Source organism: Periplaneta americana, chromosome 12 (assembly GCF_040183065.1).
Source record: "Periplaneta americana isolate PAMFEO1 chromosome 12, P.americana_PAMFEO1_priV1, whole genome shotgun sequence".
Lineage (NCBI taxonomy): Eukaryota > Metazoa > Arthropoda > Insecta > Blattodea > Blattidae > Periplaneta > Periplaneta americana.
The window spans coordinates 106,694,878-106,707,439 of NC_091128.1; the positions used below are offsets into that span (position 1 = coordinate 106,694,878).

At 35.1% G+C, this 12,562-nt stretch overlaps 1 protein-coding gene across 1 annotated transcript in view; it reads left to right on the plus strand.

The window, feature by feature from the left end:
* Positions 1-12,562, plus strand: part of LOC138710760 (hypoxia-inducible factor 1-alpha inhibitor-like) — a 43,348-nt gene that overhangs the window by 14,596 nt on the left and 16,190 nt on the right. The window contains exons 4-6 of the mRNA XM_069841861.1: positions 1,798-1,946; positions 4,946-5,091; positions 7,606-7,776. Coding sequence (XP_069697962.1) covers positions 1,798-1,946; positions 4,946-5,091; positions 7,606-7,776 — 466 coding nt within the window. The remainder of the gene's footprint in view (positions 1-1,797; positions 1,947-4,945; positions 5,092-7,605; positions 7,777-12,562) is intronic.

Here is a 12,562-nt window from a genome sequence, read left to right on the forward strand (position 1 = left end):
TTCAGATGCAAACAAACAATTGTTCTTCTTCTCCTCACACAAATCGAAAAGTGAGATGTACTGCCTGATAATAGATGTACATATCAGCCACAATCTCAATCAGAGAAAATTTCTAAGGTAGCATGTTTGAATTTTATTGTAAGTGGACTTTACATGTGTTTACAAGTGGTCAATACTCTAGCTATGCACATGTATAAGTGGATGGTCAGCTAGTTCAAAGATATTGGGAGGTGAGCAGATCATGTGACTGTCAATCACTGTCCATGTAAGCATTTAGTTAGAATGTTTGAGTGAATTTATACCAGACTTGCCCACACATCATAGGGCATTCCATAGGGTACACTGCAGCAGGGAAAAGTGTAATGCAAAGTCGTTGTTGAGGAGTAATTATGTGAAGAAAATATATTAACAAGAAATTAATCAAAATAGAGATATGAGGAAACAGGATGGTTTAATTAATCACCATGTCCTTTATTTATAATGAGTTTAACACTTAACACATTAGCATCTAAATATAACATTGCAGATTCAAGTAATCAGTTGTGGTTATTTATTTATAATGTAAAACTACGAAGAAAAAATAAACAATCGAAGGTTTGATAATATTGAAACGATATATGGCCGGTAAAAACGCATAGTAGGCTACTGTCTAATAAAGTACAGAGCCTTCAAATAGACATTGTTTGTCAGAAGAGTTGGATATTCATACCCCCTTTAAGTCAAGCACATAGATTACTCATGCAAATTAAAATAATCATCTACCTTTGTTATAGAAGATGTTGGAAATTATGTCCTTGTGCTACCATACATCTCTCATATCACTTACGAAAATTTGCATTAACACGCATTAGTTCTTTTTTTCTGAAATTGCTCCAATTTCCTTTCTTATATTGTCTTTCAGTTCTTCCAATGTATGCGAGTTATTCCGATACACTTTGTTTTATGTATTTTTTAAGTTCTCCCATAAATAAAAACCGCATACGACATTACAAAAATATCCACTGTAATGCTAAGTTTACATGGCGACAGTTTAGAGCCAAAGAAGGTCTAAAGCAGCGGTCGTCAGCACAGAGCACCATCGGGCTAGCGTCACTTACCCGCGGATAAGAAACTGTACTATGGTGCACCGTAGCTGCTGGCGGGGATGCTCTATCCCTCTCTGCCTGCTGCACGACGGTGCATTTGATGTTGCTCCAGATATCCTTTACCCATTTCAGCAAGTGCTGCTACTACTACTACTACTAGTTGTAATATAATTAGTGCACTCATATATAATACAGTGCAACCAGTGTGCAACACTACAACCATGTGAGTTCACAGCTTCTCATACAGTGCCACACACAAGGTACTGTTTGCTGTTAGGTAAATACTGTACACATATTAATTAACCTACACTTGTTAAGTTTAAATGATATGATTATGTATTTATTAGGGTTGTTTATACTATTGCTTACAGTTCCGTGGAGGACATGCTATGCCACTGAATACCATTCCAAACACACGACCATCAACATATATATGGAGAGAAAATGAAGATACACTAAATTAGCAGAAATAGAAGTATTATGGCAAAAAGATATTTTACATTAGTTTCCGGAATTCTATCAATAGTTGGGAACAATCACTAAGTTGCTCAGAATTCGCTTACATACACTGTAATTCCATCCAAAAAATTTTAAATTTTCATGCACTTGTAAAGAATCAGACCTCTATGACCTTGCTGCAAGGCTGATTGTGAGAAATTGCCACATAGGTGTGAAATTGATAAACATGCCAATAATAATGTTCATTTTTCAGAATGTACCTGCAACAAGCATTGAACAATACTGTGGGACAAGCTATTGTTCAGGACTTTCTGAATTTCCGATGGGACTGGATAAATTCAAAACAGAAGACACATTCATGGGGCCCCCTAACATCAAATTTACTTCTTATCGCAATGGAAGGTGAGTGGGAAATTATAATTAAAGATCAGTTTAGCCCAAATTTTGCATGAATTAACTGCGATTTCAGAAGAATAATGTTTGGGGTTTCAGCCTTCCTCTTGTCGAGATTTAAGCTCAGAATTCTTCTTTTGAATGAATTCACTCTGAAAGCCGAAAGTCACTTCACTGTCACTTTAGAAAGCAACAAGAATGGTTTATTATAATGGTAATATTGATATAATATAAATGTGATATTGTTCTTGAAATACTGTGTCGTTTATGCCACCTTGTAATTTGATATATGTAATGATATTTTTCGTAAGGAAAGCAGACCAATATATAGAAGTTAGTTTCTTACATTTGCTGTAGTGCTTATGATAAAGATTTTGTCCCGTAAAAATGTAGATACAGTAGAACCTCGAACTCACTACGAAATGTAGACTACACATAATACCTGATAGCACAGAAAACGAGGATTTTTTTCGTTCAACTTTCTTGTATTGACAGTACGTAAATAGAGCTGTTTGTAGTGCTTGTATTGTTTAGTTAAATACAATATAATCATTTATTTCTTTCTACAGTTCTGTATGTTTTAACGTAATGTTTGATTATTGTATTTCATACATTGAGTTCTACAATCTTTTTATCTGTAGCACTGTACAAGCTTTCTCGCAAGTGAATGTCTGGTGTTGGTGCTTATTTCTCAGGGTAATCAAAAGGTCAAATCTCTGAATGGAAATGACAACATTGATGATAATGATGCTCTTCTCATGTGAACCCTGGTTCGATCCCTGGCATACCCTCGATTTATAACTCGTGTTGGGCAAACCCGTGGTCCAGGCAATAAAGGGTTTTCTCCGGGAGCTCCGGTTCCCCTGTGGCATCCCAACAAATCTCCATTATCATCTCATCTCGAGTGTAGTGTAGACCAGCCTCCTATGACACACCCTGCGTAACAACTCTGTCGGTAAATTGGTGTACACAACTGGCTTCATAAGGGTGAATGACGAAAAGTCAAGTACCCGTCACCATTGGTTTAAAAAAAAAAGCTAAGTGTGGAAAAGAATATTTTTTTGTAAAAATTTATTTAGAGATGGAAACGAATTTATAACTTGTATAAAAAAAGATTAAAATTTATATTTGAAGCTTATTTTAGATATAGTGTTAGTCTTCGGTGGACAGCTATCTCTCATTTGTTATTGAATCACTTTTATTGCTGGCCTTACAAGTTCCTAAAGACTTCTCAGGCATTTTACATAATCATTTGTACAGTGCTAACTAATGTATTTCTCTCTGCTTTAATAAAAGCTAAGCATAGCATGACAGCAGCTGTCTGTTAACGCATTATATGTTTATTATATGTTTTGCAATTAATTATAAGTACAAAAACACATAAGATTGAAAATATGTAACACCCTTGCCATACCAACATTCTTGTATGGATGTGAAACCTGGACAATTAAAGAAGTTGATACTTCAAGAATCGCCGCAGCAGAAATTAGATTTTTAAGGAAAACAGCAAACTATACTTGGCAAGATTATAAAACCAATGAGGAAATTCTAACACAACTCAACATCAACCACAACAAAACACTAACAAAATTAAAAAATAATAGAGAAAATTGGATCACACATGTACAACGCATGGACAGAAACAGGATACCATCCCAAATTGTAAAGTATACACCACACGGAAGAAGACCCCAGGGCAGACAGATGGAAAAACTTCTCGACATCTACTGAGACTGGAACAGGTCACTGGGCCTATACCTTGGATGCACTACGATGTTGATAATTTTTATTCAAATGTTAATTTTTATCTATTCATTGTTATATGGTCCTTCAGATTACAAGTAGGCTGATCTTTTAGGTCGCCTAGAATGGATAGCTATGTTGTTTGGAATTCTTAACTTAAATTCCACGGAATATAAGTAGAGATTTGTTTATTTCGAAAAATAATCGAAAAGGAACCAACAAGTTTATGAAAAGTGTATTTAATTTAACTCATTAAGAATGGATTAACGTAATGTTGGATGGGTGGAACGGAGAAAAATTCTCTCCGGCACCGGGATTTGAACCCGGGTTTTTAACTCTATGTGCTGAGGCTCTATCCAGTAAGCCACACCTCTTCTCAGTTTAAGTTCCACCTCTTAGGTTCCCTCTAGTAGTCAACCCTCATGCACTGCTTCACAGATGTGTGACAGTGGTACAATGTCCAACACATTAATGTGCAGAGGTGCACTCATTACGAGTGATGAAGTGGCCGGGATCTGACGGAATGAGTGCCGTCTTAAATCACTAAGTGATTATTTTCGCATATCATATTATTACGATGTACCGAAGTACATATGATATTTCCATGCAGAAATTCTGCGTCATCATGTGATGACGGGTTCAAATTCTGGTGTCGGAGAGAATTTTTCTCCGTTCCACCCATCCTTCATCACATGATGACGCAGAATTTCTGCATGGAAATATCATATCGTCGCTTGAATGCAAGAACTAGGTAACTCGAAATTTGCGTTTTTTAGTTACCGCTCTTACAGTGTAGCAAAAATCGCACAAAATGTAATCCGGGATCTAGGTAACTGATCGAACGATACCAGCAACATCTATTTTCCAATATAACAAATAGGTAAAAGAAAACGAGACATATTCCTTAGTGCAATAAATAAGTAAATAGGCGATGTCACAAAATATGAAAAATCAAGTTACCTAGTTCTTGCATTCAGGCGACGATATGTACTTCGGTACATTGTAATAATATAACATAATGTTATCATATTTATTTCACTCAATATAAATAATTAAAAAATTAAGGGAATTCTATTGACAATTGTCGCTGGGTGACTACTTGCTCGATGCCAAATGATTCATAACTGATAATTGTAGGTTAATTTGTTAGTGGAACATCTGCAAAGGTTGTAGGAGTTAATAACATTACAAAATTTAACACAGATTTCCATTAACTTCATTGTTCTTGTTCATAAAAAAGTACAATGACATTGTATGTGTTATAGGCAACGTGACACCTTGTCATTATGATGAACAACAGAATTTCTTTGCGGAGGTACGAGGATACAAGAGATGCATCCTGTTTCCTCCAGAGCAGTATGAATGTTTCTATCCTCATCCTGTTTATCACCCACATGATCGACAGAGTCAGGTAAGAGCTACAAGTAGGCCTACTCTCTGAATAAGTACATACATTATGGAGAAAAGGTCTTTAGTTCGTATATTGCTATAATGTAATTAAATTAATTATTTATTTACATGAAATATTTTATTTAAAAAACTTTTCTTCATTTATAATGTTAGGCCTCTTTTTTAACAATAAAATAGATTTAAGAATGAAAGTATATAAATTTCAAAATATATGTGCACTTTGAGTTGCAAACAAATCATGATAGAATTATTTGTCATGTCAGTTATAGTGATAATGTGTAGTTCAGAAAATAAAGAATAAGCAGAATGGAAAGAAAATTGTAGAAGCAATTGGAATTAGATTCTGAGGCACATTGCTGAATATACACTTATGGACTAAATTGGTGACAAGAAGTAAATCCACAGTTAATTCCGTATTTACCACGAAAATCGTCTGTAGCTGCATTTAGATTGGCAACAGGCCATGACTGTTTGGCCAAACACCTGCATAGAATTGGAATATATCAGTTCCCTAACTGCCCATTGTGCAACTCAAACCAAGAAAGGATTCGGAACACCTCAAAATCTGTGCTTCAGTGGCTGACCATGATAATATCTTTGAAAAATATTGGAGTGCAAGAGGTCAAATGACTTTATTGCCAAACACCTGGCATTAGAAAACAACAACAACAACATTTTCAGCTGAAATGAGGAATTTCAACTAGCGTAAACACTTATTACTCGTGAAAACAAATGCTGAACATATTATAAGCAAAAAAGAATGAGAGAGTACACCATTGTTGAGTAACAGTTAGCAGGTCTGACCATGAAATGAGTGGATCCGAGTTCAAATCTTGGTTGGGACATGTTATCTGGTTGAGGTTTTTTCCAAGATTTTTCCTCAATCCATTAAGAACAAATGCTGGATAACTTTTGGTGCTGAACCCTGGACTCATTTCGCTGGCATTATCAACTTCATTTCACTCAGATGCTAGTTAACCATAGCAGTTGATAAAACTTCACAAAATAAACCAATTACAGGAATGAGAGACAGAGAACGATATGATGCCGAGAGAACCATCACTGAGGTGAAATGGACTGTATTGGCCTACTATGGAGAAGATAACAAATATTTAACACTGCTTACAAGAATATTTGCTGCATATTACATTTCACTCAATCTGCATTCAAATATAAAAGGAAGACAAATCTGCATTTCATATTTCACTCATGTCACATCAGTTGTGAAAGGAAAACAGATCTGCACTTTACATTGCACTCATGTCACATCATATGCAAGTAAAACTAATGTGCATTGGCCATGTCACGTTCAAATAAGAAGGGAGAACAAGTCTGAATTTTACATTTCACTTTGTGTCACATTCAGATATATAGCGAAAATATTTCTGCATTCCATGCTTCATTCATGCCACGTCATTCTGGAAGAACATCTTTATATTATGTATTTCATTCATATCACATTCAAATGCAAAGGAAGAACATAACCTGCACAATAGTTTCCCCCTTTCTGTTTGTATCCTGTCTTCTCAGAACAATTTCACTGCATTCTGTTATAGGTAATTGTGTTTCATTTTGCCCATGAATTTCCAATCTTTCTCTTTGATTCTTCATATGTTTTCTTCTAGCAATCTTCATTCTTCTTTGTTTTCTGTTGCCTTGTGAGTTTCATCTCAAAGTTTTTTCTCAGCTGAGCCTTACTTTCTTAGATAATGACTAACTTCGAATTTCATAATGTAATTGAGGAGCTGGATGCAATAACAACGTTAATGTAAAAAATCTATTTGGAGATAAAGTGCAAAGAAAATGTTAAATTGTTAGGAACAAAATCTTTACATTTGGGCTTATGTTAGGGCAGCAATGAACCTGCGGGTTCCTTAAAAGCCATTTGTCGTTATAATATTTAAGAAAAGCGGGTTCAATTCCTGATGTATCCTCGGTTTATAACTTGTGTTGGGAAAGCTGTGGTCAAGTAAGACAAGGGTTTTCTCCGGGAACTCTGATTCCCCTGTGACATCCCAACAAATTTCCATCATCATCTCATCGCTTAGACCAGCCTCCTATGGTACACCCTGGGCAACACCTCTGTCAGTAAATTGGTCTACACATATGGGTGAATGACGAAAAGTCAAGTACCTGCCATTAGCAAAAAAATTATAAACAAATAATTAAATTAAATAAATAATCCTTTCTTTCTTTCATTATTTCTTTCTTTATTTCTCTCTCCCTTTCCTGCTTTCTTCGTCACTTACTTCTGTTCTTCTATGAATAACTATTTCATGTGAATTTGTGAGTCTGTGCATACGTTTGGATGTATGTCAACATGTGTGTGTGTGTGTGTATTGAGCAAGGTAACAGAGTTTGAAAGTAAAGCATTCAGTGGTCTTCAGAATTTATATTAGTATGAATACTGCTAGTGCATTTTAGTAATCCAAAAGTATGTAGATGATGTGCTCATATAATTGTATGCATTATTTAATTAAAAAAAAATTAAGTTTGTTAATTATGGCATTTGCAGGTGGATTTTGAGCGGCCAGATTATACAAGGTTTCCCAAGTTCAGAGAAGCACGTGGACAAGAGGCTGTGGTAGGTCCAGGGGACGTCCTGTACATTCCAATATATTGGTGGCACCATATTGAATCTATAATGAGAGGAGGTTATACAGTTTCAGTCAACTTCTGGTATAAGGTAAGAAACAGGCTAAACAAGTTGTAGTGCGGTTGTTCAGCATTTATTATTTCTTTGGTTCAGTAACAGTTTTCAAAGAGAAATTATGCTTTTAACTACCAGTGTAGCTTAGTCGGCTGAGACACTTGCCTGTCGATCCAAAGTTGTGCTCAGGCATGGGTTTGATTCACGCTTGGGCTGATTACCCGATAGGGTTTTTTCTCTGAGGTTTTCCCCAACTGTAATCTCAGGTCAGGTAATCTTGGGCTCATCTCACCAATCCCATCGACGTTAAATAACCTAGTAGTTGATGTAAAAATATATATACAGTGGAACCTCTCCTTACGGACACTCCTCATATACGGACAGATTTTTATGTCCCAACTGAAATAATATAGAAATAATGATAGATTTAACTCTCGTTTACAGACACTCTCAGACACAGACACGGACAGCTGTTTCACAGTCCTAAAGCTTGCTTCAGTTCCTGACTGCGGACAAAACTTGGATTTCAAGACCTGATATGTTACAAAAATGGAAAATTTAGTTTTGAGAACTGTACAGAAATTTCTTAACTTGATAGAATACGAGTCTCATAGGCTACCACTAGCCCAGCCGACTAATCCTTGTTAGCTGGAAGTGGATGGATAAACAAAGTAATAAAATTTAACCTGTCTGATGGGTCCAAGGTTTCCGCAATCGTGAAATTGTATTTGACACATGATAGGGTTGATTATTGTCTTCACTTAAATTAGTTGTTCTGTTTCAAGAGACATGGCACCTGAACGTAAAGGTTAAGTTGAAAACTTTAAATTATGGTACTGCATAACTGTAGACCTAGAATAAAATTGCATGGCACAGTACTGTATTTTCCTTTTTCGGTCTTATATACTGTAGTTCAACGTTGCAAAGAATTTACTGCAGTATACTGTATTTAGAATTAAACTACAGTAATACATTTCATACATACTGCATATTATAAATTTACTGTTAGATTGGGGAGCCTCCCTCGTAATAAAGGACACCTCCCAGATGCAGACAGATTGTTATGTCCCTTCGATGTCCGTAAATGAGAGGTTTCACTGTATATGCTTTTAAGATCACTAATTTTAACGATTGCATTTCAGATGAACTTAATGATGTAAAAACGAAGTATAGCAAAGTAAAATTATGTAATGTTCAGATATTGTCATATTATTTATAATAAAAGTTGTAATATTTTGCCTTCCCATTTTTTGACAGGTAGCTGCAGTAGCTCAATGCTTAGACACGGAACAAATAAGGGCGTTCGAGATTCATTTAATTCATATATTTTTGCTTCAACTTCACTACATTATTCTATATTTAGTATTATTGGTGTAATATATTGAATTTACGAACCTGTATCTGTTATATTAAAAAACACAATAAAAGAAGAGAGCTATTACTTCTTTCCTTAGTACAATGTATGAGTACCCACAGGCTGAGATAAAGATGGGCCACCTGACCCTCACTGGACTTTTCTGCAAAGATCGGGTTCTTTCAGTACCCTAAGAGGATTAAGGAAAGTAAAGATCATTGAGATCTATCATGACTGAGGATGACTGGATGCTCTTAATATACAGAGACCTCATCAACAATAAAGAATCGTATCATGAATTCTGTCGAAAAAACGGTTCTGAATACAGTAGACTACTGCACTTTTTATTTTCTAAGTGGTAAATTGGCTTAGTCAGATATAATGTGTTATTATTTTATATTAAAGTTAGTAGTTTCAAGGTCTAGATCTAATCAATCAAGGACCTAAATGGTTTACTGTAAAAGAGGTTTGCAAAGAGAATTTATTTGAACTGTGATTTATTCAATACACGTGAATATAATTACAGTAGTTTGTTGCTTATTGAACAATATGTTCGGCCAACTTCTAACAGTTTCTGAAAATGTTCAAGAAAGTTTTCGGAAAATTTTCATCACTAGACTGAAGTAGGAAGAACGTGATGACAGGATACACTCTAATCTAACCACATACCCAAACATATTTGAACATATGTTCCACGAGGTACAAGAAACTTGGGTTAAGGGGAGGGAGTAGAAGGAAGGAAAATGGTCAAAGATTGTAACAGACTACTAGGTCTAATATTATGTGAAAGGGAATAATGATGAAATGATGAACCTCTTTCCATATAAATTAATTAAATTTATGTTCAGTAAATTTAGAATATATATTTCAGATTTTAAATTTAACATTAATTCATTCATTCATTCATTTATTCATCACTGTTTTGCAACCCAAGTGACAAAATAATGATCCCTTACATTTGAATCCTGCCTGCATAGGAAATATCGTGGTTTAAAGTTAATGAAATACTGTATATAAGTATGTTAACATACTCGTGTATTTAATTTGTATCGCTGTTTGGGAAATTACTTTCTTGTTCTTCCAGCTGCAGTTTTTATTTTGAGGAGAAGAAATTGGTAATCATTTTGGCAATAACTTCTCTTCTCTCTTTCCTACTTTATTTCTTTATTTGCTCTGTGAATTTACAACAACTTTCATATTATTATTATTAATCAATAAATATGCTAGGTTTTGCTACTGTGAATTCCTCCGTCGGTGCTGCCTCCTAGTAGCAATCTAAAGCATTTCTGTTCCGTCTCTCTATGCAGTGCTGACTCATGATGGTAGTCGCCTAAACTAGACTGTATTGTTTGCTAGGGTGAATAATTATATGATATTCCCACAGTATCATAGGCCTTATGTAAATTCAATAAAAACAAAAAATATAATAATTAACAAATTGCCATGTTTCAGCCTAAAACTTTCTGTGTTCATGGTTAACAACAAAATAAAAATAAAGAACACATCTCAGAAGATTACTAATCACAAATTTCATGTCATGTATTCAGTTCTTTATGGCTTCTTCGTCTTTTTCTTATTATTCTCCAGTACAGCAGGCTTGCGCCAATGATCCTCTTCAATTTTGTCGTTTTCTTGGCTTTATTTTTTCACTGGTTTATTTGGAGAGTCTTAAGTTCATTTTCTACATCATCAAGCCACTGCAGGGCTGGTTTTTCTATTCTCCTTTTTAACATAAAATAAATCTTAAAAAGTTACCTTTTTACAGGGATTGTTGTCATCTTTTCTAAATAGATGTCCTATCCATATTAACCTATTGGCTTTCACCATAAAAACAATAGTAACTCTTTCTTCAAATTCTCAGAAAAGTAAAATATTTCAATTCATGCTATTTTATTTTATTTTAGTTTAGTTTAAAGTGACAAGCCAGTTTGTGTCATATTTGTGACACATATTTGATTGTTTGTACAAACTCAAAAACAAAATCTGAATTTTCCAAGTTACAGTTACAACATACTGCACATGCTCAGTGCTTCTGCACATGCTCAGTATGTTATAACTGGAACTTGGAAAATTCAGGTGACCCTAATTTTGTTTCTGGGTCTGTTCATAAAGATAAAAGTGTTAAATCCATGATGGTAACTAAAAGCTATCATATTATAAAAGTAATAGTTTCACATCATTTTATATTGAAGCTACTCCACAGACTGCCTACTCTTTTTGTCATTTCTTATATTACTGTGTTATGTTTCCTCCAGAAAACAAACACCTTCTTTATGTGTAAAATATGAAGAAATGTCAGGGTACCAACTTACGAAATCAGTCCTATAAAAATTTTGAAAAGAAAAAAACTTGTGGGAAACATTTTTTAAAACGAGCTTTCTTATGTAACATTTTCCCAAAAAATTAATAATAAGCGAGATATTTTTATTTATGTACTTCAGGCCTCCTTATGTTGTTGTTGTTTTCTAATGCCAGGCGTTTGACAATAAAGTCATTTGACCTCTTGCACTCCAATATTTTTCAAAGATATTATCATGACCAGCCACTGAAGCACAGATTTTGACGTGTTCCGAATCCATTTCTTGGTTTGAGTTGCACAATGGGCATCAGGCCTCCTTATAAGTCCTCTTCAGAAGAAAGTATTTGGAATGCCATATAGCCTGGAATCTAAGTGGGACGTAACTTATATTTTATACCAATTTTCATGGAAATCGGAGGAGCCATTATCACATGAAAAGGTAACAGACATACAAACGAAAATTTAAAAAAATGCGATTTTCGGTCTCAGGGTAGTTAATTATACATGTTAACATCAGTTATTTTTTGTAAAAACGAATATTAACAGAAAAATTTAGGTTACAGAATTATGTTGTTGTTTCAATGCCTTGCATCTAGCAATGAAGCCATTAGAATTCGTGCTCTCTAATACTTCTGGGCTACAGTGTCTTCTGCAGATAGTTGGCAGGATCATAACTGTTTTTACTGGGCACCAGTTGTACATTTTGGCAGTTACATCGCCTGAAAAAAATCCCCAATATGAATGGAGGACTGCATCTGTCTTTGGTCATCGGGTCTCTCTAACCTAGCCAGGAGGATTACATAAGTAAATCCACCGACCTTTCCCCATCCGCCACTTGGGGACGTCCCTCCATGCCGTGACAGGCCAGCGATTTATTAGAATATTTAATGGCATTTCCTCCATTGAGATGATATGGTTATACCACTGTTACTCGGTTCCCATATCCTCATTCGATAAAGCAGGGTGTACCATGAGCAGGTAGAGGTTGGGATTTGGATAGGAGAGGCTATAGGAGACGCATCACTATCCCTTACACCCTATGGGTACAGAATTATTATTAGTATAGATATGGAACTATAAGAGCAGCATATATGTCACCATCATGGATCCAGCCTTTAACAGTACATAAATGTAGCTGTTTATCACATTTGTGGTGTTCATGCTTGTCA